Here is a 24,540-nt window from a genome sequence, read left to right on the forward strand (position 1 = left end):
CTGAAACCGAAACAAAGCATGCCTGCCTGTCTTCAGAATCCTTCCAGCGCCCCCTCCTGCTTGTCCAGGGCTCCCCTTGGTGTGACTCCCGAGGCCCTGTGGTCTGCCCTCAGATTCCTTCCAGGCTCCCCTACTCCAGGCCTCAACACGCAGCAGCCACCACAGGCTCTGCAGACATTGGCTCGTTTCCCAGAGGTCCTGGATTTTCTGGCCTTCGGTTCCTCCAGCCTGACGTTCCTTTCCCTCCTTCTCTCCTTTTACCACGCTCACTCCCACCTACGCCTGCTGAAACTCTTCCGGGCCTTAGAAGCTCATCCATAAACTCTCTAACGACACATACCCCATGGCCTCTGCCGGTAAAACAAGTGCATGGTCTTCTCATGACTGTCTGCTTCAGATGGCCTGAGCCCTGGTGTGTGTTCCCTTAGACTGTAAACTCCGTGGGGACAGGGCTCATGTGCTCATTAACATCCTCCTACCTAAGAATCTTTTCGTTTTTTTTCTACATAAGAATCCTGAGAGCAGCTCCTGGTCTCTGCACTGTCCCAGGTTCTGTCTCTGCTGTTTCTCCACTGTCCCCCTGCATGGGCTCTTCAACCACACCCTCAAGCTGACTCCTCCCACGCTCGCGTCCCAACCGCGGACGGCTTCCGGTCCCTGCTGAGCAACTGGATGCTTCCCTGGCCCCCCAGTGCAGAGTCTAGGACATGACTCATGATGCCCTCCCACCCCCTAACTCTCTTTTTCTTCTGGTGTTGCCTTTTGGGTAACAGTATCACCATCAAGTCACTCAAGCTAAACAAACCCCACTCTCCTCCCTCCAAATGCTGTGGAGCAGACGTTGGGCAGCTCTCCGATCACTTCCTTTCTCCGCACTCCCATACCAATCACTTCACTGGATCCCACAGGGGCTCCTGAGCGGCCTCCCTGACGGACTCCAGGTTCTCCTTCCAAGCCATCTAAACACTGCTGGCAGGAGACCTTCTAAAAACACATCATCCTCTTATGCAAAACCCTCACACACAAAGGCCTTAGCATAGGATGCAAAAGTCCCCCCAGCGGCCAGAAGCACCTCCTTCTTCCTCCTGAGGGGTCCTGCCTGTAAGTGGCCCATACCATCCCTTTTGCTGAAAGCCCCCCCGTCCCCTCTATTCTAAGCTCCCCACTGGCTCTAAGAGGTCCCTCTCGTGCCTGTCCTCCATGGCACCTCAATTCTGAAGTGAGCCGTGCCTGGAGTTACACATGTGTGTGTCTGCCCTCATCACCAGAAGCAGGTTCACCCCACTCTTCTGTGAACTTTCCATCCTTGGACTAGGAGGGCGGAGATGGGGCTGGGCACACTCACCCTGAGTCCCCCAGTGCCAATGGTGGTAGGCATGTGGCTTAGAGAAGCGGTTAGGAGTGGGACTCCTCCTCAGCCTGCCTCGCACCGTGCTCTGAATCCAGCCAGCATTCAAATATTTGTGAAATGAAACAGAAAAGACACATAGCTCGAAAAATGAAGGCACTGCATCTGAAAACCCGAAACGAAGCCTGGATTTTCCTCACTGGCTTCAGCAGCTCACACTGCCTGCGCTTAGCCTGCAGCCGCTCAGCTCTCCTCCGTTGCCTCCTGCTAAAGGGCAGTAGCCCAGACAAACCAAAGACACACAAGAGTGTGCTGCAGGCTATGGGGCCGGCTGTGGGAATCAGAGAAGGCGAGGAGGGAATGGCCCAGCCTCCTGCTGGGAAACATTCCACTAGGCACAAGCCCACACTGGGCACAAGCCCACACCCAGAGACCCAGGAGTCCGCATCCTCCGACGGCTCACACTCGCGCTGTGTTCTGGGGCCGCCCCCTTGTGCTGAGGACCTCTGGGAGCCTCTGCCATGCTCTGTGCTGTTGATTACCCTCCTGTTGTAGGAGGCTATCTTTTAAGAGAAAGTTCAGATATTCAGAATAAGAAACACAAGTCCACTAGACAACCACAAAGATCAAAACACAACCAAACTCCTCCATCATGAAGCACAGTATCGACAAAGTGAATCAGCTTTGCGAGGCCACAAGGAAAGTTTTCATAAAACCCCTTCTCAATCTTACAAGCTTCTCTGTGGAAAACCCATGCTAAATGTTACAGGTCTCTGAACAATCAAAGATGCTAATGTTAAAAGCTCAAAGGTAGAGGCCCAGCCTGGAAAAGAACTTTCCTTGCAGAACCACACTCATGGAGTGGTTAGTCCTGTGACTTACAGCTGGGGTGCTTCCTGTTCCAGGAACACAGGACCGGTCTGCAGGCCCCGAAGGAGGGTCCAGATTGCCATGGTCCCTTGGACCCGCCCTTCCCAGGCCTCTGGGTCTGGCTAGAGCTCCCCAGTGATGCCACCTGCTGCTTCACTGGGTGCATGTGAGAAGCGCCCAGCAGAAACCCACTGGGCTTCCCTGACATTCTTCCAGCAGCCCCCACTCCCAGACGCTGGGAAGTGCACTGTCTCATCACCTGCCCTCTGGCTGCCTCATTCTCCAGAGTCTTATTAATTTTCCAGACGGCTCAAAGCCATGGGTTGCGGGTGGGGGAAGGGTGGGAAGGGGAGAGAGGGGCTGCCCAGGAAGGAGGATTAAGCTAGACTTTATTTCTGGCACTGATTTCTTAGGCCCTTAAAGAGTAATCAAAAACTATTGGAAACATCTGTGTACTTGACAGGACATAAGAAATAAAAATCAAGCATGTTCTGCCAAAGAATCATATACAGAGTTAAAATTCCTTTTTAAAGGCTTTTGAGAACTTGTTAAGAAAATCCAAGAACAGAATAATATTTCAAACGGCACTACAATTATTTTAAAAATCTTCCTATCTCCCAGTAAATCAAGTGGCTTTACCCAAAAAGAGGGGACCCACACCACTAAGGGCAGGATTAAATGGGTGTTTTCCAGTCCAGAGAAGCGCTGTCCTGTGGATGTGCCTCAATGCTCACATTTCAGTATTTTTAACTTCTTGCTACAAAACATCTTTGAAACCAGGTTTGCTAATTAAAAAAAAAAAACAAAAAAACTTTTTTGTGTACAAAAGACTTGTAATAACTACTTTGAGGAAGCAATGCAAATCGTCACTGCTTTTTAAGAAAAATTAAACTCCAAACTAGAAAACATTCAGCCACTATCTTGTATGTTACGTCTGACGGAGGTCTTGGCTTTCAGAGAATTTCTACCCCCCGTTGAAAGAGTTACCATTTTATTTATCTAGTTTAAAAATTTCCTTCTCTTTCTAACCTTATTCTGTGCGAGTTCTCACAGTATCTTTGTTGCTTCTATATAGTTAGTGGGTTTCTATCATGGGCTCCCACCACATGCACTGAATTTAGGATTGCAATTTGTGAAAATCTCACTTTCCATGACTCACATTAACACTTGTGAGATTCATATCAGAAGACAGATTTTTTTAAAAACCTTCCAACTTTTCACTATTAAAAAAATGAATGTGGTGACTAACAAGCATGACAACAAAACAGCCTTAGTTGGACCAGGACCAGGGACCCGCCGCTGATGTGCCTCCTCCAAAGACTACACCATGTCCCTCTTTAGGCCCAGACATATGGACAATTAGCAAAATCAAATCGGTTCCTTTCCTGAATTCTTTCCAGAATGACTGAAAATAAACAACTTACTGTGTTTCACCCGAGAGAATGAAATACTCATCTCTGGTTGCAAGCATGTGAACCTTCAACAATTACCACACAGAACAGAACTCTACTTTTCATGTTTTCCAAAGAAACCATGTCATATCATCGTCCTGCACAAACGCAGTTAATGGCTGTAACTAAAAAGAGTCGTGGCCAAGGACTTTTCACACTGCGAGCTGTCAAGTCTTCCTTTGCCCCTCAGAACACCCCCACCCTGGACACTACAACAAGGCCTGTGTGGCTCAGGAACATACGGCTCTCGATAGACAGCGGCGACACCTGGTTTGAATCACCAAGCTCTGCGATGAGTTCTGGGGCAAGCTCTGCCTAAGGAAGGGGGAGCTCTCTAGGACTGTGTGGTGGGTGCCGCAGTCTTCGCTGCAAACATTTCCACTTTAAGAACAAGAGTCTAATGTGGTAACGATCAATTGCAGGTGGGTTCTGACCAATTTTCTGAGAGCAATTCAAAAGCAAAAGGGGAATGTAGCCTAATAAAAGCCATTTTCCCCTAAAGAACAAAGTGTATTAACTCCCGTGAACCGTCACATTCTACAGCCCACTAGAGTTCAGTCATTCAGAAACCTCACAAAAGGGTCTTGCGGTTCTGTGAAGGTTTCACACAGAGTAGGCCAAAAAACGATTACTTGGTTAGAGGGAATTAGAGAGTACAGTGCTATTACTAGCAATGGTTACCAAAAAAGGGCAACTATAGGCAGCCAGAACAATTTCCCTAACAAATGCTATTATGCCCCAGGCTCTCACCCACCCAAGCTTCTCCATAGGGCAACTTCACAGAGACCGGGGCTGATCAGCAGCCATTCTAACGTGAACAACAGGCCCTCCGTGCTCACGCCAACGCCAAAGCCGCTTTACATAAGGCCAAATTCCAAGAAGAAGTGTTCACTAAAACCTGCCACTTAAGAGTTTAAAAGAGGAGGACGATTGTGATAGGCTCTGATACACTAGGGGCACAGAAAGAAACCTGTGAGGACCTAAAAATGGTTAAGACGGTAAAATTTATATTGCATTTTTTTAAACCACAATTAAAATAAACAACAACAACAAAAATCCGTGAGAAAAAACATTTTCAAAACCAGCAGCTTACCATACTGAACACTGTACCTGCAAAAGAATGAGTGAGGACAGTGTTTGAGGATGCCAGTCCCTCCACTGTCTACGCACCTGCTCACACACTGCTTTTCTGATGTGAAAATTGATCTTGGAAGACTTGAGTGTGTTATGTTACATACATGGATTGGAAGATACAACTAAAAAGGTTAGGCAAATCAGAGACAAGACAGCTCCCATGCATTAGGCTTCAAGGGTTCACAGAAGCTCACCTGGACCAATGTTGTATTCTTGCTTTTAGCATATCCCAGTAAGAAATGCCAGAGGTGCTGTGCAGGCCCTACAGGCGGCCCTGAGGCGTGCCAGGTAAACCCTTTTTGGCTATGAAGTGGAGAAGGGAACGAGAGTGGGGAAGAAGCGAACAGTTGAAAAACATCTGCCTCACTTAGTGTACTCCCCTAGGCTCTGGGAAGCAAGAAGCTTCTTAGGACAATTTAACCCAAGAAACCTGTTGGCTGTATTTCCTGAGTGACCAAAGCAATTTTTATTCAGGAAACTTAATTTGAAATACCTCTTTTTGTCTTTCATGGAGGGACAGTGATCTGAGATCTAACATTAACTAGCTGACCTCAACCAGCTAATGTTAACCAGCTGACTGGGCCCTCGCCAGGAAGAGCAACCAGAATAAACACCTGCTTTGAGTCTGAATCATAACTTTATCACTGTCTCCAACTGTAACTTTGATCATATTGTGTAAAATTCACATTAAAAAGCACTTTTCAGTGCTCTACTATTTTACAAACACTTAACTTGTAACATTTCGAACCAAACTTTAAACAAAATCTGTCTTTTCTTAGAACTGAGGCTTTTTACTTCTGCCTGGGGGATTTTGCTTTTCTGATTGGGTAACTGAAATGATCAAAGACGACATTCAGTTTGTGGTTTTATGTGAGAACTTAAAAAACTCATCTAAAAACTACTACAAAAAGCCACATCACTTAGAAAACCAGAAAACAAAGATGAGTAAAAGAAGGAAGCAGATGTCACACCAAATCTATCACTCAGAGCTCACCAGGGGACTGGGGCTCTGTCTCCTTCATTCATTCTTGTGCGCCGAACACCTATCATGGGGATGGCACACAGTGGGTGACCAATACATATCTGAGAATAAATGAACCCACCCTTTGCGTATGAGGTCACCGTACACGCACGCAGCTAGGATGAACTGGAAAGGTGCTTTACGCAAGACTCTCCTGCTTCTGCAGTAACTGTGCCCATTCCACACACAGAATTTTGCAGTTGAGCCACCACAATTCATCAGGCCAGGCACTGAAGTATAGCATTTCATTCTTAGGACAGCTTCCAGTTCCTAATGAGTACAATACAATCAACAGCTAGAGCCACTGTAGCCCCACGAGTGTGCAGATGAAGGAAGGGGAGGCTGAAATTGACAGTAACCTGCAACAGCAGCAATGGCGGCCAACAGCCCGAGTGAGGCAGGAGGAAGCCATCTGTATAATGGAGACGCAGAAACTGAATATTCAATGCTTAGAACATGTGAGACACTGATCTAAATACATTATACGTGAGCAGTACTATCATCTTCATTTACAGATGAGGAAACTGAGGCTCAAAGAGGTGAGGTGACTTGCCCAAGACCACCAGCTGCTGAGGCAGCGGCCAGAGGTTTGCTGGTGGGTACATCCTCGCTTTTGATCGCCTGCTCTTAGGTGTGCTGTACATGCTATGCCACTGCCATGTATACTCTGAGCAGAGGAAGGTCAATTGCGGCTGGGAGTGCTCTTTATAAAGGATGTTAAAACCAGCACCATCCTGTGGAAAAGGCTTCTGAATTAAATGACTCAATTTCATGCTTACATGGGGCAAACTTATCTGAGGTCCTGGGAAACTCGGAGCCCTGGGCTGGCCAGGAGGCAGAGAGCCTCCTCTCTGAGAAGCTCCAGTCAGAAGGGAAGGTGCGGGGCACCTTTGTGCCTGGCCGCGCCGCCCTACGCCTTCCATGCGGGGAATAGAGGCAGAATGCGGGATTGCAAGACAACCTCAGAAGGTTGAATGCAAGCATCATTAGGTAGATAGATATATACCCTTACTCAAGACGCTGAATTAGGCCATATTTCAAAATGTATTGGCATTAGCTACTTTACATACTACCTCGTCGCTGCAATTTATGTAAGTCCAACCAAGTTCCTGGAGTGTAGAACGTCACTTGACAGAAAGAGCTGACTGTTTTTCTAAATTTTAAAATACACAGAACCTCGGCTGGGCATGGTGGTTCATGCTTGTAATCCCAGCACTTTGGGAGGCCAAGGCGGGTGGATCACCTGGGGTCAGGAGTTCGAGATCAGCCTGGTCAACATGGCAAAACCCCGTCTCTACTGAAAATACAAAAATTAGCTGGGTGTGGTGGTACGTGCCTGTAATCTCAGCTACTCGGGAGGCTGAGGCAGGAGAATCACTTGAACCTGGGAGGTGGAGGCTGCAGTGAGCAAAGGTCGTGCCACTGTACTCCAACCTGGGAGACAGAGTGAGACTCCATCTCAAAAAAAGAAAGAAAAGAAAAAACAATACATAGAACCTCATGTCTCCAACATAGTGCTAAGGCTTCATTAAGAATAACTGAAACTGGCTGGATGCAGTGGGACTCACGACTATAATCCCAGCGTTTTGAGAGGCTGAGGCAGGAGAATTGCTTGAGGTCAGGAGTTTGAGAACAGCCTGGGAAACACAGTGCAACCCTGTCTCTACAAAAATAAAACAAAACTAGCCAGACATAGTAGTGTACACTTATAGTCCTAGCTACCTGGGGGGCCAGGCAAGGATCACTTGAGCCCAGGAGTTCAAGACTACAGTGATGCTGATCATACCACTGTACTCCAGCCTGGGCGACAGAGTGAGACCCTGCCTCAGGAATTTAAAAAAAAAAAAAAAAGTGTGACTGAAACCAGTTATGTTTTTAAATACGTGAATCCATATACTCATGGTTATAAGCTTGGGAAGGGGGTTCCACACGAAGTTATCAGTCTCAATGGAATTTCTCACTCATTAGAAATAAGAACCATACGGCTTTAGATTCGAAAGACAGCTCACACCTGGGCCCTGCTGGCTCGGGCCGGCTTTTCCACAGGATACCTCAGCTCAGCTCAGCCATTTCTCCATGTTGGCCTCAAGATGCTTTGCTCTACAACACAGTTTGAGTCCCATGTTTTCTATTTCCTTTGTAATATGGATTTTAGTTAAATGATTATAAATCACAGACTAAAAGGGAAAGACAGGGAAAACATTTTTTAAAGATGCATCTTTAGTAGAAATACTGAGCTCCAAGTTCAGCTCTTGCATGAAATAATAAGGCCTGGAAAATGACAGATGATTAAATGCATGTTCCGTGTCTGGCTGTGGCCCTCTGCTGCTGGGAGGCCTTGCAGAGGGCCTGGTTCTCTACAGTGCCCCAGGCCTGGCTCAGCGCTCTCCTCCCTACCGCAGGGAGATGCACTCAGAACAGATGAGATAAGAATCTGGAAAGCGCTTGATTTCTTTGGAATCCAAATTATATTTTCATAAGATCATTGTATCAGGCTAAAAGTACCATGGAGATCAGCAAGAATCAGTATTAAACTTACTTCTGGAACAAAGAGAAGGCATATTTTAAAACTGATGTTTTCAAAGTAGGAAACGTGCTGCTGGGGTCTGTGGCTCATGGCCGTGGCCCAGCTAACCCCGCTCTGCTGACAGTGCTCCCTGGAAAGAGGGCGTCTCTAGGGCCCCTCCTTCAGACTCTCCCTAAACCTTGTGTGCCTCATCTGAGAATTACTAACAGCCCTGGCAGATAACTTTTGCCTTCAGAATTCTCCAAGAGGCCGAGTCAAAAACATCCCCCCACCCAGTTTCTCAAATGAAACCAAATTTTATGATAACAACTAACTAATAACAGACATCATAAATTAAGTCAAACAGGCAGAATGTCGTTAAGTGACTTCCCTTGCCAGATCCATCTGCCTGCGCTATCAGAGGCTGCTTAAACTTAAACTACATAGGGCAGAAAGACCTTTGAGACTCAGGAAAATTACTGTTACCGGAGATGGGGTTGCTGGTTAAGCCCAGTTCAGAGGGACAGGGCATTTTGCAAACTGACTAGGGAAAGGATGGAGTCCCTGATTTTCAAAATGTATTTTTGAGTCATCTACTGACCCTCAACTGTTCTACTGGAGAGGCATAAGGAGGGAGATGGCCAAGAGAAAACCTCACAAAAGCAGAGCACCCACAAACGCAGGCACACATGGGGAGCAAAAGGGCACCTTCTTTTTGGTAAGGCTGTATGGGTATGTTCTCTCCAAATTCCAAATTCTGACTTATTGGCAAGTCTCATACACCGTTTAATCCCAAATGCAGGTCTCCAGAACGGAAGAGACATCCCCTGTGGTTCTGTTCTCATGAGACGACATTTCATCCTTTCTGTTCTTTAGAGCCTACTAAGGACCGATGCTCTCAGCAAGTGGCATTAAGAAAATTCTCCAGGCCTGTCTAAGAAACTGAGTCTGGAGTGTCACTCCTTCAAGACGGTTAACAACCATGAGAATACCAGGGAGAGCGTCGCTGCATGGCAGGCTGTGGTCCTCGGTAAGAAAGAGCCTCCCAGGAGCCGGGCCAGGGAGGTGACGGTGGAACTGGCAGGAGAGACCCTTCAGGGATTTCTGAGCTCAGGAGTGAAGTTTAGGGACAACACATCCGATGAGGTCAAGAGAAACTGGTAAAATATCTTCACAGATAAGAGTAACTCACAGGGAGTTTTCTTAACATTTTCATACCCTAGTGGACTGCTAGGGTAAAATTATGCTTTTGTGGGTTTTTTTTGGTTTTTTTTTGTTTTTGTTTTTGGCAAACCTATACTTTTCTGGTAGTGATTTATTCTTCCTCTCTCGTTGGATACAAATACAATTTGCTGTATTCCCAGTTCACATAAGCCCTCCCTATTATGCTATAACAGATGTGAAGTCATGCTAATTTCACTACTCCTAACTCCACGATAGAGACTTCGTTCTGTCCAAGCGGCTGGGGAATCCTAATCAGCCATGCGCCTTAGGGGCCAGGGCTGTGCTGGGGCTCAGAGGATGTGGGTACCAGCCAAGGAATTCTCCACACACAGGAGATGAGTCGTGGCACCAGTAACTCTGTCTGGAATAATGAACTGGAGACTCCAGAGCCCCTTCCTGGATACGGGGGTCATTTCCAGACTCCCAGGCACCCATTTATCTGTAAACTACCCGAGCAAACAAGTTAGCCTTGCTTCTCAGACCAACTTCCAAAAAAGGAACCTTCCAAAGCTAACTTTTCCACTTAGTTCTTTAGCAATTTCGTTCAAAAAATTTACTTTTTTTTAAAAGAATAAACTTTTGAACTCATGTCTAGGGTAAATCCAGAGCAGACCTCTAGGAGTTTGTCTTATAAAAACGGGATGTGGGGCTTGATGGTGATCTCAAACAGTCTGGAAACACCCTGAATGCAGGCCCCTTTCCCGCACACTTGAGCAACTATGATTCGACTTTCCCTTCAGGTGGCAGCCTCAGGTAAATTCACCAGACAATCCCCTTGATTACTTTACTAAAAAGTAAAATAAAATTTAAAAAATGATCAATATTACTCTAACAAAGTGTTTCCAAGCTCAAACTTTATTTCTTTAACCTCAATGGCCATAGGTGGGGTCTCGGGGAGAAATGCTATTAGGTACCAGATGCCTGAACATGTCATTTATCTTATTTCTTTTTACTACATGCCAAGAAATATTTGCTGAATGCCAGTACATAGGGCCTTGAACAAAATAAAATGATAAATTCTTTTTATTCTCTGGTCTTGTCATTCTAACCACTCTAAGTCCTAGGATCTATTATTTAGTGACCCAAAAAGTATAATGAGAAAAAAACTAATCACTTAAACTAGGATATTGAAAATGAAATCACTGCAGCAGAGCAGTATTTTAAATCTACTTACTCCTGTCCTAGAAACTAGAACATTAAGTATCATGAATCCTTCTGCAAAACCAAGCGAGAAAAGGCCAGTCTGGGACTAAAAGATGTGCCACGGAAATAACCTTCCAAATACTGGACTCTGTCCTCCATCTGAAGCAATTCCCAAGGACAGTGAGGTCAGGGCATTGGTCCTTCCTACCAACGAGTGGGCTGCGGAAATCATGTGCAGAGAACAGACTCGCGGGTCTCATGATGGGGACAAAGGTCTCATGAAATGAGGTCCGACTTGCATCGGAGAATGAGAAGCTCAGTAATTCTGGGCTGATAAACAAACACCCTATTTACTGTCAATTTTTTAAAAAAGAACTCAGTCCAGCATTCCAGGAACATAACAGAACACACTCATCTTGGCAGGAACAGACGACTTCACTAAGATCAGTGTTCCCCATTGGCTCTGACAGAGAACATTTTGTCTTTTGTCCATCACGTAAACCTAGGAATCCAAATTCTACTAGCAATTTACTTTGTGGGTTTTTTGGATTATATCAGACAAAATCATGAGATACTCTCGACTGCTTTTGAAGAAGATAAACCTATACAAACTTTTTTGATAAAAATCAGATCTAGTTCACAGTGGTCATCACTGTTGCCAATTTCAGGGCAGGTTTTCTATGTTCTGCTGCACCCTATGGTTCTGAGAGGGCATCCCAGGGCCACAGCCCCCACTTCCATCAGAGCAGCTCTGCTTCTACACTGCTGTGAGTTCTTACTATTTTACGTTGCCTTGACATCACTCTGAACCCAGAGAAGCTGGACTTTCTCATACCAGGAGCATGTCCTCCCAGGCCCTTATTGTGGTCGGTCCTGATCTCTGCTTCACAGAACTTCCTTCTGGTGATCACTCCTCTAAGGGACAGCCACATAAAACCTGCTTAACTGGCCCTGCCGACACTCGCACCTCATATGGACTGTGCAGATATGCCAGAGTGACAACTTCCTAGTCACAGAATGACCTCCTGAAACTCATGCCTGCTTGCTCTAAGCCCACTGATTGACACGCCCTGTGCCAAACCTGTGTGGACAACGTTCTGGACCCAATAAGGAGCCTGGCCCAAGGACTCCTCCGTCCCCGTATGCTCCCTGTCCTCGGGGGTGCCGTGTGACCCCCAGAACCTGTAGGCAACACTCTTTATTTTTATCTTGTGTCTCTCCTAGTCGCTGGAGGGGTGCTGTCCAGCTTAAAGATCCCACATTAAAACACACGCTGGCGTTCTGTGTAGGATTTTATTTTAAACGATAGGTTCTTCTGCTTAGGAGTAAGATTAAAAAGCCTAAGTATGCTGCCCTCGAATGTCCTGTAATACCCTTGGCACTGGCAAAGGGTAGGATGGAAAGAGTTGAATGATTTCTCCTGAATCCTCAGGGTTCAAGTCTTCTCACCCCAATCCCCCAAGTTTCTGCCCCACCAGAGGATCCTGGCACCACTCCTGGCATGTATCAACTGCTTGAAAATGTTGACGACAAACGGTGAGTAACAGAAAGGAGGGGGCTGCTTCAGCCAGAGACCAGCCACATTCCCCGCCACACACAAAGTGCCGGCGACGACTCACCTTATCGCTGTCCAGCGTGTTCTGAGACGTCCGCGAGGCGATGGAAATCGTATCGGGCTGGCTGCTGCCGTCTCCTTGGCTGTCCAGATCCTCTCCATCCCTGGCGGTGCAAAGAAACTTTTAGTTCCTGACGCTGCTGAGCTAGCTGCCAGTCACTGGAGAAGCAACTGGTTTGTTTAATGAGGTGCATATCAGCCTTCACGAGTGTCTGCTGCTGCCAGGATGTGGACAATGGTTAAGGCACCTTACCCCAAGCACAGGCTTTCTGCTGGGCCCTGTGCTGAGTGTTTAAAATATATCATCCTGTTGGATTCCCATCATCATAAAATATGGTTGATATGATTGTTGCCATTTTAAAAATGCGAAAACAACAACATCTCGATGCTTTATAACTTACCCAAGGCCATGTGCATGGCTTAGACATGCGCCCTGTACGGTGCTTGGGGTGAGAAAGGCAAAACAATGAGGGGTTTGCGTATTACAGCCCTTCGTTTACTCTAAGCCAACAGGAGCTCTTATCTTTGACAAAACAGTTTCATTACTAAGAACAATGTTATCCACAAATGGCAGTTTTCAAAACACATTCCTCAAAATGTTTGAGAGAAATGATTTTTGAAGCAGGGTGAGCTAACACCGCCTCGCCCCTCCCTCCCACATTCACAAACCTCCAGGGGCGCCCAGGCACGCACCTCCTTCCCTTCTGTCTTGTGGCGGGAGCGGTCTTGGGGATGTGAATGGGCTCCTTCAGGGCTCCCTTCAGGTGGATCGTCCGCTCCTGGATGACTTCGCGGATATGCTTTATCCAGTCCTGCTTGTTCTCTATACTGGAAGCCTTAACAAGGTGTTAGTGTTGCTTAGGATATGGAAGAGCCCTTTCCAGAACTTGCGCTAACCACACCCAGGTTTTTTTTCAAAATGACTTTTCAGAAGAAAAGCAACCACATCCTATGTTTAATCTGCTACCAAATCAAATGACTATTAAAAAATATGTTTGCATCAGAACCATTGTTGTTTTATAGCATGTGTATTACTCCAGATCTCTGACTATTGCAATAATCCATCATTCTCCAGTCCCAAGACCTTTTAAGCAGCCCTGGGCAAATAAACCAACACAGCCACCCTCACCGCCACCAAAACGCCTCTGAGGCTATTGATGCAAACACTGTGCACTGGTCAGCAGCGGGCAAACTGCCAGCAGGAAACTGAACAAATCTCCACAGCCTTGTGGCCTCCTCTGCAGGACTCAGGAACAGCGGCGCAGCTGCCGCCACCTCCAGCCCCCTGTGCCTGGCCGAGGGCTTCCCGCATGCTGTCATCCACTCCCGTCAGGGCCCTGTGGGTGGGAGACTCCCTCGGCCTTGTCTCATAAATGAGCAACAGAGGTGTGGACAGAAGAAATGTGCCCAATGTCACAAGCTCACCAACTGCCAATCCCCGATGGCAGATTCACCTCGACTCCATTAGAATTCTGAAGAAATGTCCTCTGAGAACGACACAGACTAGATTCTCAGCAAGCACCTGCAGAGTGAGCACGTACGGCATCACTTGATCCAGACTTTTTCTTAAACTCTGCCTCAAAGGAGGTATTTTTGTTTTTCTTTCTTTCTACATGTTCTGGGCCTTACTAACAGCTTTCTAATTTCCTCACAGAAAGTATCAACCTCCCGTGATATCAGCGCAATTCCCTGCAGTTATAATTCCCCTAACTGTCATAACTCATCGCAGGTGAGGTCACAAAGCGGGGAGTACCCAGCATTTCTCACTGTGTATCCTGTTTTTGAAAACAGAAAATCAAAGCCCATGTTGGGAAAGGAAATTAAAATTAAACACCCTCTTTCTATAGGAACCGTTTTAACCAGAGGACATGTCTTTAATGTTACTAACAGGTAGTGACAGGGAAAAAAATGATGGGCAAAGGCAGCCTCTTGCTCCCTCTTCCCCAAGTGACATAGGACAGCAGGAAAACCAATGTCTTCTGGGGAGGGGGGGCAGAAGGAGGCAAGGGGACCAGGGAATGGGTGTGCAAAGTAAGTGACTCAGGAGAAGAAACTTTTCTAAAAACTATAAATCAGTTGGAATTTAAATGCCTGATAAAAGTATTTGGAAGGTTAACTAAAGAGAAGTCCCCACAAAAGAACATCTGGCAGAGTTTGAAAACAGCTGAGGAAAACTGTTAATATGGTTGAGAAATAAAGAAAATTCTCATATGAATTGATCGTTACACTTACAGAGAGTAATTCTCCTAACCTTAAAGAAATTAAACAAGGAAAAAAGATGTACATTTTTCAGAAGTAGTAAGAGAAAGGTAATTGAGGTAAAGTACTAAATACAGGTCCTACCTGGCTAAGAGAGGGGATAGTTCATTTCATACTCTGGGTAGTCACAATCTGTTTAAGACTTAAAAATAAAATTCTCCTTTCCAGACTAGAGAAGTGAAAATAACCAAAATTCTGTTTTACAACTACGAGGACATCATCATCACCATTACCACCATTCCCATCATGTTCTCTACCACCATCAGCACACCAGCAGCACGATACCTCTCCTTCCACCACTGCCTACACCCTCACCACAACCTGTAACCTCACCACCATCTCCAATCTTACTACCACCAAAATCTAAATTATCTCCATCTACACTCTCACCACACCATCTAGACCAACAAAATCTGTGCCACCACCATCTATGCCGTCACCATCAACACCTAAACCCTCACCACCATCTACACTACCACTGCCTGTACTACCACTACCACCAACATCTACACGATGACCTCCATTTACAACCTTACCACCAAAGTCTATGCCACCACCATCTATACCCTCATCACCACCATCTACACCATTGCCACTATCTGTACCAGTACCCCCATCACCAAATCTATACCACTACCTTCATCTACACCCTTACCCTCTCACCACCATCTACACCACCGTGACCACCAAAATCCGTATCACCACCATCTCCAACCTCACTGCCATCTAAACCTTCACCGCCACCACCACCACACTGTCTCCACCACCTCCACCTACACCATCATTACACTACCATTCCCACCATCACCATCGCCTGCCTTACTACACCAACGCCCCACAGTAATCCCTGAAATTAATGAGAGTATCATTTCCTCTACTTTCTCCTTGGAAGTCAGAAAGGTATTACCCAAAATTCCCAAGAAAACTTTTATCTGGCAAAGCCTGAGAAAGGTCTTATTTGTCAACGGTACCATGAGCATTTTGTGACATCCTAAATGAAAGTCCAGATCTGGCTAAAGTATCTGTCACTATTTTTTGGAAGCACCTTTTGGCATCTGCCACTGTAGCTAGCCTGGATAAGTGGTTTATACAAATTGCAAGTTTTCAGGTTTCGAGTATACCTTAAAATGTTAGGCCTTAGGAAGAAAATACAGTTATTTAAATTTAGCTATCAGTGCAATTTATATCAAACAGGGCTTTATGCCAGTACTAGCCAGAACACATTGGGCTGGTAATCACATATTCACTGCAAAACAACCCACTATTACAAATGAACAAAGATCTTACGAATACAATGGCTTCCACTGAAGAACACAATCTAGAAGGTTGATGTACAGGGGAGTAACTCACAGTCACTGAAAATTCCAAAGAGATGAAAAGGCATGCAAGAGACACAAGGGGTGACATGCAGGTTCATACACCAGAGTCCCATTACACTCTGGCTCATCTCCCAGTATTCTACAAACCTTAGCTCCACCATCCCCCAAACATCCCAAAGCCGCTGATGGCATTTCCAGATGGCTCCAAAAGTTCCATCTGTATTTTCTCAAACACAGAGGAGGGAAATACATAAGACAACCTCAGAGCTCTTGATCATTCCCAGGAGAGGTTAGTATAATCAAAACAAAGAGTTCAAATCAAATATTCCAAGATATTTTCCTCCTCCAAAGACTATATAACCTAAAGCATCCCTAGTGGTTTTGAATTTTAAATCGTAACAGTATCAAACCCTGTCACTAATAATCATTCCTCTTTCCCTCTGTCCCCAAACGACTAAGCCACAGAGCTGACGACCCTGTAAGGACTGTGGGTATGGCTGGCCTCAACTTCCTGTCGCAGGTCCTCACAAATGCACCAGGTGACTTTTTCCTTTTGAAACAGAACGTCAAGTGCGCAATGAGAGTTGTTGGTCAGTATCTCATTCCTCCTGTACCCTGACTTCCGGCATCTCTTACAGAGTCAATGAATTCCCAGACTAGAAGAATGGGAGAAGTTTAAAAAGACCTTGCTTCATTTGTCCTTTCAGGAGTCAAGTGAAAGTTCAGCTCAAATTGTTTCATCACCAGAACATCTAACTGAATTTATTCCACTATTCTTTTTGAGGTAGTCACCAATCTGAATAGAACACAAACAAACACACACACACACCCCACCACCAACAAATAATAATAAAATAATATGAAAACCAGTATACTTTAACAACGGAAAAGCAAGCATGGCTGGCCACAGTAAACATTTCACACAGCACAGTTCGAGTTTCAAATGAACATACCTTAAGGACAATTTTATTATCTGAAGTTGGCGTTCTCCCCACCCACAGTGCAAATTTGCAAGGGTCTCCTTCAACATGTTCTGTGACACCCAATTCTGAGGTCTGGACAAAAAGACAATTATATAATTAGGTGACAGTAAAATTCTGGAAAGATGCAGAACAGAGACCAAGGAAACAAGTTGTGGTTACTTGTGGCCATGTTAGGTTATAAGAACGTTGCTAGTGATCTCAGCTCTCGTGTGAGTTATAATGAGGACACTGTGTTCTTAGGCTACAGGTCACTGGTTTCCTCCTTCACTTCCTGTGAGCATCTCTTATTGGAGACCCCAGTGCAGGTCAATAGGCAAAAAATTCAGGGGAAGGAAACCAACACGTGAAAATCCTATCTGACAATCAAGATCTGACTACTTGCAATCTTACAAGCAACAAACTGCAAAATGAGTCTTTCCTGGTTGCAAAAGGGCTGCCACCATGTTCTCTTCAGCATTAATGATGCAGCTTCCCAGAGGGCAAATGATGCTTTAACAGCTTAGTTATTTTGCAATTTATCAATAGCATTAGCTTTTAGTACTTGATCGGTAATTTTAACGGCTAAGAGGCGAAGTCCCTCTGTAATATATGCAGAACATGGAAGCATGCAGAGAAAGGTCAATAGCTTCAGCTCCTCCCCCATAGTCAAGGTCCCCCTGATGCATTCTCCACCCCAGCAAAGGAAGTGATTCATCATCCAGAGCTCCAGAGGTGGCCTCTGAGGGAATCTTAACTTCTAAAAGATAAATTAAGTGAAGATATATTGGCTGCTAAAACAGATGAGCTTGGTCTCTAAAGGCAGATGCAAGCCAGCTAATGAAATCACTAGCCAGCAACGTTGCATTGTTTTCTTTTCAGTCAGAAGGTGACCTAAAATGATGTCAGCAAGCTGTAATCCAAACGACGACCTCAAACAGGACGGAAGCCAAACAAAATGGTATGAAAACCATCAGTTGGGACCTGTGATTTCCAGATTATTATTCAGAAGATTTCCATACTTGGAGACGTTTTATTACTTGAGAAATTTCATTATATATGGACATCACAAAAAGTATGATGTGTAAGTTGTCCAAATTGTGAACATCTACCAGTATTTATAAGAGATCTGCCATAAACAAACCCACCTTCTTGGCATTTTCTATTCTTTTCCGGATGATGATTCCTCCTTAGTGCCACCCCATCGTCCCCTCCGCCCGGCCCTGCCCAGCGACCCTGCATGAATAAGCCTCTGAGAAACGACCCACTAAGTTAGATGGAAGCACACGGGATCCAGAGACGACGCTGCTCTTGGGCTTTTCTGAGAGCGAGCAGAAACGCAGTTTCACAAAGAGGCTGGTAAGGCTAGCTAGCGGTCACAACATGGCAACAGGTATGTGGCTCTTGCCAAGAAGTACAATGATAGGTTAAGTATGAATTAAAATGCATCACCGCATTCGCCAAGCACTCAGGGGCAGCTGTCTCCACATAGCTGGGGCTGTGGATCTTTCAAACTGTACTTTGGCTTACGTATATTTTCTCTAACAATGACATGTCACCGTTATAAAACAACCATAAATTTACTTATGCATTTATATTTCATAAATTTATTTTTAATGGAAAAAAAACATCAAACCTCAGCATGGCAAGTCTACAGTGAGCCACCCAGTAAGGCTGTTTGCATATACTCCAATGTTTATGGTTGAAAAATTAATTATAGTAAGAACTTAGTCACAGATATGATTATTTTATTTATAAAGCTAGTTAAGCACACCGGAGATAAACGATTTCACTTATGAAATGTTTTCTTATCCTGCAGTTATGACATATGGGATTTAAGAGCAAGTTTCCTAAATGTATAAACTCCACAGCACCCTCTAGTGGACTTGGGGGTGGCAAATAATTCACTAAAGATGAAAACCCCACCACAATTCAGACTTGCACATTTCAGGACAGACTGGGAGGTTAAACTGAAGACGATGAGCAATTCTTCTCCACCTGCAAAAAGACCGCAATTGTGTTACCTTTAGACTTACAATTCTGAACGCCTATACTTACAAACAATTTGCTTTTGTAAAGGTACTTGCTTCTCCCACTGGAATCTTTCACTTCTTTACTAAATACTAAGGACATTTCAAAAAGGAAGAGATGCCGTTCTCGGCCCTTTCGAATTAAGGTTTTTGGGTCCCACACTTGGAAGGATTCCTGTAGGATGAGTTCTCCCTGAGACTCAATGTTTTCATCAAACCCTACAACATGAAGAAAGGGAAGCAAATCAATTTAAAAGAAAAATAAATGATGCGTAAGAAAGCATTATTACTATTTTCAACATTTTAAAAATGCCCACCAACCAACCCCAGATGAGAGTTTCCCATCTGATTCTGACGCCATGGCACTGATCCATCCTACGGAGGATAAGTCTCCCTAACACACCACTTTACATACATTTTCCTTTGTTCAGAAACATTCTGCGATTCCTCAAGGCTTTATTCTTCGAGTTCTGTCCCTCCGGTGGGCCTTCGCAACAGCTGAGATTTGGTTCCCCCCTCTACCTCTCTTCAGCCCTCTTCTGCAGCATCCCACCATGTAAACCTCCTCTGGAACAGTTCCGCCTCTCCTCTAAGCCCCACCTACTTTCCAGCCTCGGTCTTGATTCTCTCTGCTTTGTCAGCCCAGAGCATCCTTCCCAGACATTCTGCTCAGGTCCAGCCTTGTTCCAAGGACCTGCTCTGGTCTTGCTTCTTGGAGAAGTCCCCGGCTGCCCATGCTTGGTGCACCCTCCCTCCTCTGAATGTGACGTTCTGCACATGAATCAGTCAGGCTCTGGACTTCATTACTGCTCCTCTCTTCATGGAAGTGGTCTGCTTTATCACCTGGTTATGAAGCCACCAGGGCTTAGTAAAGCCAGCCCCGGGGCAAAGGCTGCCCGTTACCTCCTGACTTCCACTCTCTCCTTTTCCTCTCATAGTGGAAGCTCCCACTAGGGCTGCTCAAAATAAGCACTCCATTCCCAGCCCCACGCACAGTTAAAAGCAGCCGGGTACCTATGCTCTGGGCAAGTGAGCACAGCAGCGGGTACCACTGCTAGTGTCTGCCCATCCGGAGTTCCCTCCCTGACCTTCTTCCCCACTTCCTGCTAGATGGAATGTTGGCATGGTCTTGAAACACCCTGGACCTAGCCAGCCAGAAAAACAACTAGAATGGAGAGAAACTAGCTGGAACACAGCCTGAGTCCTTGATGACATCATGAAGGGTTGCCATACCAGATCAGCATTTTATATCAGAGAAAGAAAAATCTGCTTTGCTTGGCCTCTGAGTTTTGGGTCTTATTACCCACAGCAGCACCTATGTTCAGTGTTGCCCATAAAGACACAGGCTAGCAAAAGCATTTGGGGCAGGATTATAACTTACCCTGTGTAGCCTGGCAAGAACCAAGCTTTGCACCACAGGAAGAGTTTTCTTAAACAGAGGCATTTATAAAAATTATAATTGCTATAATTTTGAAACATATTTATCTAATTTTCTCTTTACCATGTTACACACCAAATTCAATGATACAAGGAAATATCTGGTGCCTACTATGTTCCAGGCTCTAGCAAGTGATGCGACAGATACATAGATGGGGAAGCAACACATTCTTTTAAGGATTTTACAGTCCTGGGGTTCGATCCATCCATACACCCACCTACCCATCCACCTAACAGGGAGAGCAGGTGGCCTGCAGCAAGCGACACAAAATGCTACTGGAGTCCAGAGTGTGGAGAGACTGTTTTCCAGTGAAGGGACAAGAAAACCCTTTCAACGAGTGTAGAAGCATTTTATGTGGTCCTTAAGAAAAGCAATGACACCGATTCCTTAAGACATGTTCTTAACCACTGACATAGAGACATAAAGCTGGGATTTTTAGGGTTCAGGAAATCCATTTATGAACAGTGTCATTAGAAACTGCATAAATGCATACTGGGGTATGGAGGGTCCATTACCTTCCAGCATGCTGAGGTGCATGGCATCATTGGCTCGCTTTGGCACGCTGAGCATCACCTCCAGGCCATCTTTAATCTCTCCCTTTCCTTCCTCACAGCACGTCAGCAGCTCCTGCAAAGATCGACACCAGAAACTAGGTAAAGACTGCAGAATGCTCCGTCAATGAGACCTTGGCAGAAACAGTCTATGAAAGCCATGGCTTTCAAGATAAAAACAGAGTGTGGTCAACTGGGCATATGTTCTCATAGAAATGAACGACTACCTCTTTATTCAGTGGATGGCAGGGTTTGTCCTGTTCTAATCAGAGTAAGCCAGATGTATTTGTAGTTTAAGATGAAATTAGTATACCTGTTAACAATCAAGCCTCAAAAATGATAAACAGAGGCCGGGTGTGGTGGCTCATGCCTGTAATCCCAGCACTTTGGGAGGCTGAGGTGGGTGAATCACTTGGGATCAGGAGTTTGAGACCAGCCTGGCCAACATGGTAAAACCCCATCTCTACTTTAAAAAAAAAAAAAAAAAAAAATTAGCTGGGCATGGTGGCATATGCCTGTAATTCCAACTATTTGGGAGACTCAGTCACATGAACCTGGGAGGTGGAGGCAGCAGTGAGCCAAGATTGTGCCACTGCACTCCAGCCTGGTGGACAGAGCAAGACTCTGTCTCCAAAAAAAAAAAAAAGATAGAGCTATTTAATTATTGTGTAACACATGATCAGCTACTGGTTACAGCTGATGGCCATGCCAGGTCCAACTGTGCGTTTACCACACAATCCCAGCGTGACTTTGAACCCTGGAGCCATGAATGCAACACCCCATCTAAACTGGACCAGCCAACTCACGCAGCAGAAACAGTAACGCCGCGTGAGTACTTACAGGCAAATGCATTTCCTTTTCGCGTAGGATGTTTAGAAAAGCTCTAATGGTTGAATTACCTCTCTCTGGGGAGCCCTATGTGTGTGATTACATTTCAGAGCTATTTAGAGAAACATCCGTTATTAAATGAAAGACCGCAGGAACAATAAGTTCACCTTCTGGTGGGCTCCAAGATACTTTCTTACTGGTGTATTAATCATTACTACCAGTCAGTAATAGCAACAGCAGTGTTTTGTGTCTTGGAAGTTGACAAAAGAGAGGTATGACACTGCAGTCAGCACTGGTCTCCCAGAGGCTGCTTGAGAGCAACTCAGCTGCCTGATGGGCACCTTCCCTCATCACCAGATGGTGTTTACCTGTGATCCTAAGCAGCATGGCAAACGCTGCTCACAAATGCAGTGTGCTGAGCCTAATAACTGATAACTGGCAGAAAATCTTCCTTGCTGGGGAGCTTAAGGGAGCTTATTACTGTTCTCCTGAAGAACCTCTGGCAGAGGAAGGTGAGGTTCACAAATTAAAGCACCAGTTTAGTAGAACTACATGCTAAAAACAAAATCCTTACATATTGAAGACACTGAAAGGTAAACTGCCTCTGCAGAATTAGAAAGCAAAGGACAAATCTGAATACGAACAAATTAGCCTTCTGACTTATTTTGCATTTATAGCAACTATATATTTCTGCAGGGATGGTCACAAAATCACTTAATGGAATTTTGATATGAAAATACAGGAGCGCTTTTCCAATAGAAAAATCCCATAATAGTATCACTTTCACAAAACAATGTAGCCACTTACTACTGTCTCTAGATTTTTCTTACTAACAAAAAGGGTAAACAAGAGTTTCAGGTATTCGTAACTCTATTTTCCAAATTTCTTTCATATCTAGACAAATTACATAATAACTTCCTGTTGTCGAGCCTAGGATAGTATCCGGAACAAGGCAGGATTCATAGAATACCATTACTGGGATGAATGCATGGTTTCTACATTTTAATGCTTAATAACATTCACCAGCTGAGAAAATGGTAAGCTGAACATTACCAGACAAAAGCTGTCAATTTTTACGTAGTCAAGAAAACGTGTATTGATGGTACATAATACATTTTGTGACAACTCTTAGCACGAATTCTAAGTTTTGTTTACCTTTCTATTGTCGAGACTAATCGCTATTGTTTTCCTAAATGTGATTTTAATTATAGTCATTCACAATTAATAAAAAGCAGAGGTCACCCTGTCTCCAATACTTGTGATCTGTATGAACAAGGTGTGCCGTGAGGGCTGTGACATCAGGGACAAGCAACAAGACAGAGGAAGCCTCCTGGGCGTGGGTTCTCCATGGCTTCAGTGGAAGCCCTGGGCATCAGCCAGCTCTGTGTTCGGAGTTGAGCCTGTTAACAGGTGTGAGTGATGATTCTGGGCATGCTCCTTACAGTCCGAGGCTGGTTTCCAAGCCCTCAGACTAGCATTGTTGGGAGGTCAACATACACAAAGCATACCAAAGTGCACCACACCTGGCCCACAGTCAGCAAGCCACAGCAGGGAACTAAGCGTACTAAAATATCAAGAACTGATGATTTCTCATTTTATGTTTAGGGTCAGTCAGTGCAGTTCAGATCCATAATCATGACACATACTCTCATTTAACTCTTGCAATGAGAAATTAGGCAGGGCAATAAATACTAATGAATTAAAAAGTAAAATTAATTGACTAGGTGTTTCAAAAAATTCAGGGTAATTATGTAAATGTCAAAATAATAATACAAAATTCATAAAATTTCACAGGCTGAAGAGCCATTATACATACTTTTAAAAGGAGCTGATACTTTGTTATTCGCTGAACCGGTTTAATAAGGTAGGAAGAAATGGAATTGGCTAATCCATGTCGCTGCTGTATCTCCTGTATTAAAACAAAACCAAACAAGAAACAAGCCTTAATCATGGGGCTACACTATTAAATCATGGCTATACGACACATTACCTTTCCAAATACTGTACCTGACAACTTTTTAATCATGCTGAAATAATAGAGTTTCCTTCTCCTAAGAGGTTTTTAAATTATTAACACAGACTTCTTTGCTTCTAAAATGTTACTTCTGGAGAGCAAGGGGTACTTTGGAGCAGGAGGATCTACATTACTGTTCAGTGCACATTTAATGCCATGATTTGCACTTTGCATTTTGTAATTATGTCCTTTACAGGTAACGACCTGCTGGCTGGTTGTATTCCTTGCTGTGAAGACAGGCTGTGTCTGTGCTAATCACCACTTTATGCTAGCACCTAGGGCAGACCTTAGAGTTAAATGAGCACCATATAGATGTTCAATAACGCTTGTTACTGGTAAGAAGCATAATGAAAGGTTATCAGATAGTCTGGAGAACAGAGGAAGCTGGAGCAGAAAGCCTCTAAAAAAATAAACCAACATACTATGAATACTGAAAGCATGTAACTTGTGAAGTCTCTCAGGCGTGATTTCTCTTATTCTTGAAGACATGTTTTAGGGCATAAGGGTTTCTTTTCAAGTTCTGGGGTGCATGTGCAGAACGTGCAGGTTTCTTACATAGGTATACACATGCCATGGTGGTTTGCTGCATCCATCAACCTGTCATGTACATTAGGTATTTCTCCTAATGCGATCCCTCTCCTAGGCCCCCACCCCCTGACAGGCCCCAGTGTGTGATGTTCCCCTCCCTGTGTCCATGTGCTCTCATTATTCAACTCCCACTCATAAGTGAGAACACCCAGTGTTTGGTTTTCTGTTCTTGAGTTAGTTTGCTGAGAATTATGGTTTCCAGCTTCATCCATGTCCCTGCAAAGGACATGAACCCATCCTTT

The 24,540-nt window shown here is 44.8% G+C and overlaps 1 protein-coding gene across 1 annotated transcript in view; it reads right to left on the reverse strand.

The window, feature by feature from the left end:
- The window catches only part of TRIO (trio Rho guanine nucleotide exchange factor), a 283,878-nt gene that overhangs the window by 114,695 nt on the left and 144,643 nt on the right, over positions 1 to 24,540 (reverse strand). The window contains 6 exon segments of the mRNA XM_011994189.1: positions 12,317 to 12,416; positions 13,006 to 13,148; positions 16,844 to 16,945; positions 18,908 to 19,098; positions 20,833 to 20,944; positions 23,513 to 23,605. Of these exon segments, the coding sequence (XP_011849579.1) occupies positions 12,317 to 12,416; positions 13,006 to 13,148; positions 16,844 to 16,945; positions 18,908 to 19,098; positions 20,833 to 20,944; positions 23,513 to 23,605 (741 nt within the window).

The sequence above is a fragment of the Mandrillus leucophaeus genome, unplaced genomic scaffold, assembly GCF_000951045.1.
Source record: "Mandrillus leucophaeus isolate KB7577 unplaced genomic scaffold, Mleu.le_1.0 Scaffold445, whole genome shotgun sequence".
Lineage (NCBI taxonomy): Eukaryota > Metazoa > Chordata > Mammalia > Primates > Cercopithecidae > Mandrillus > Mandrillus leucophaeus.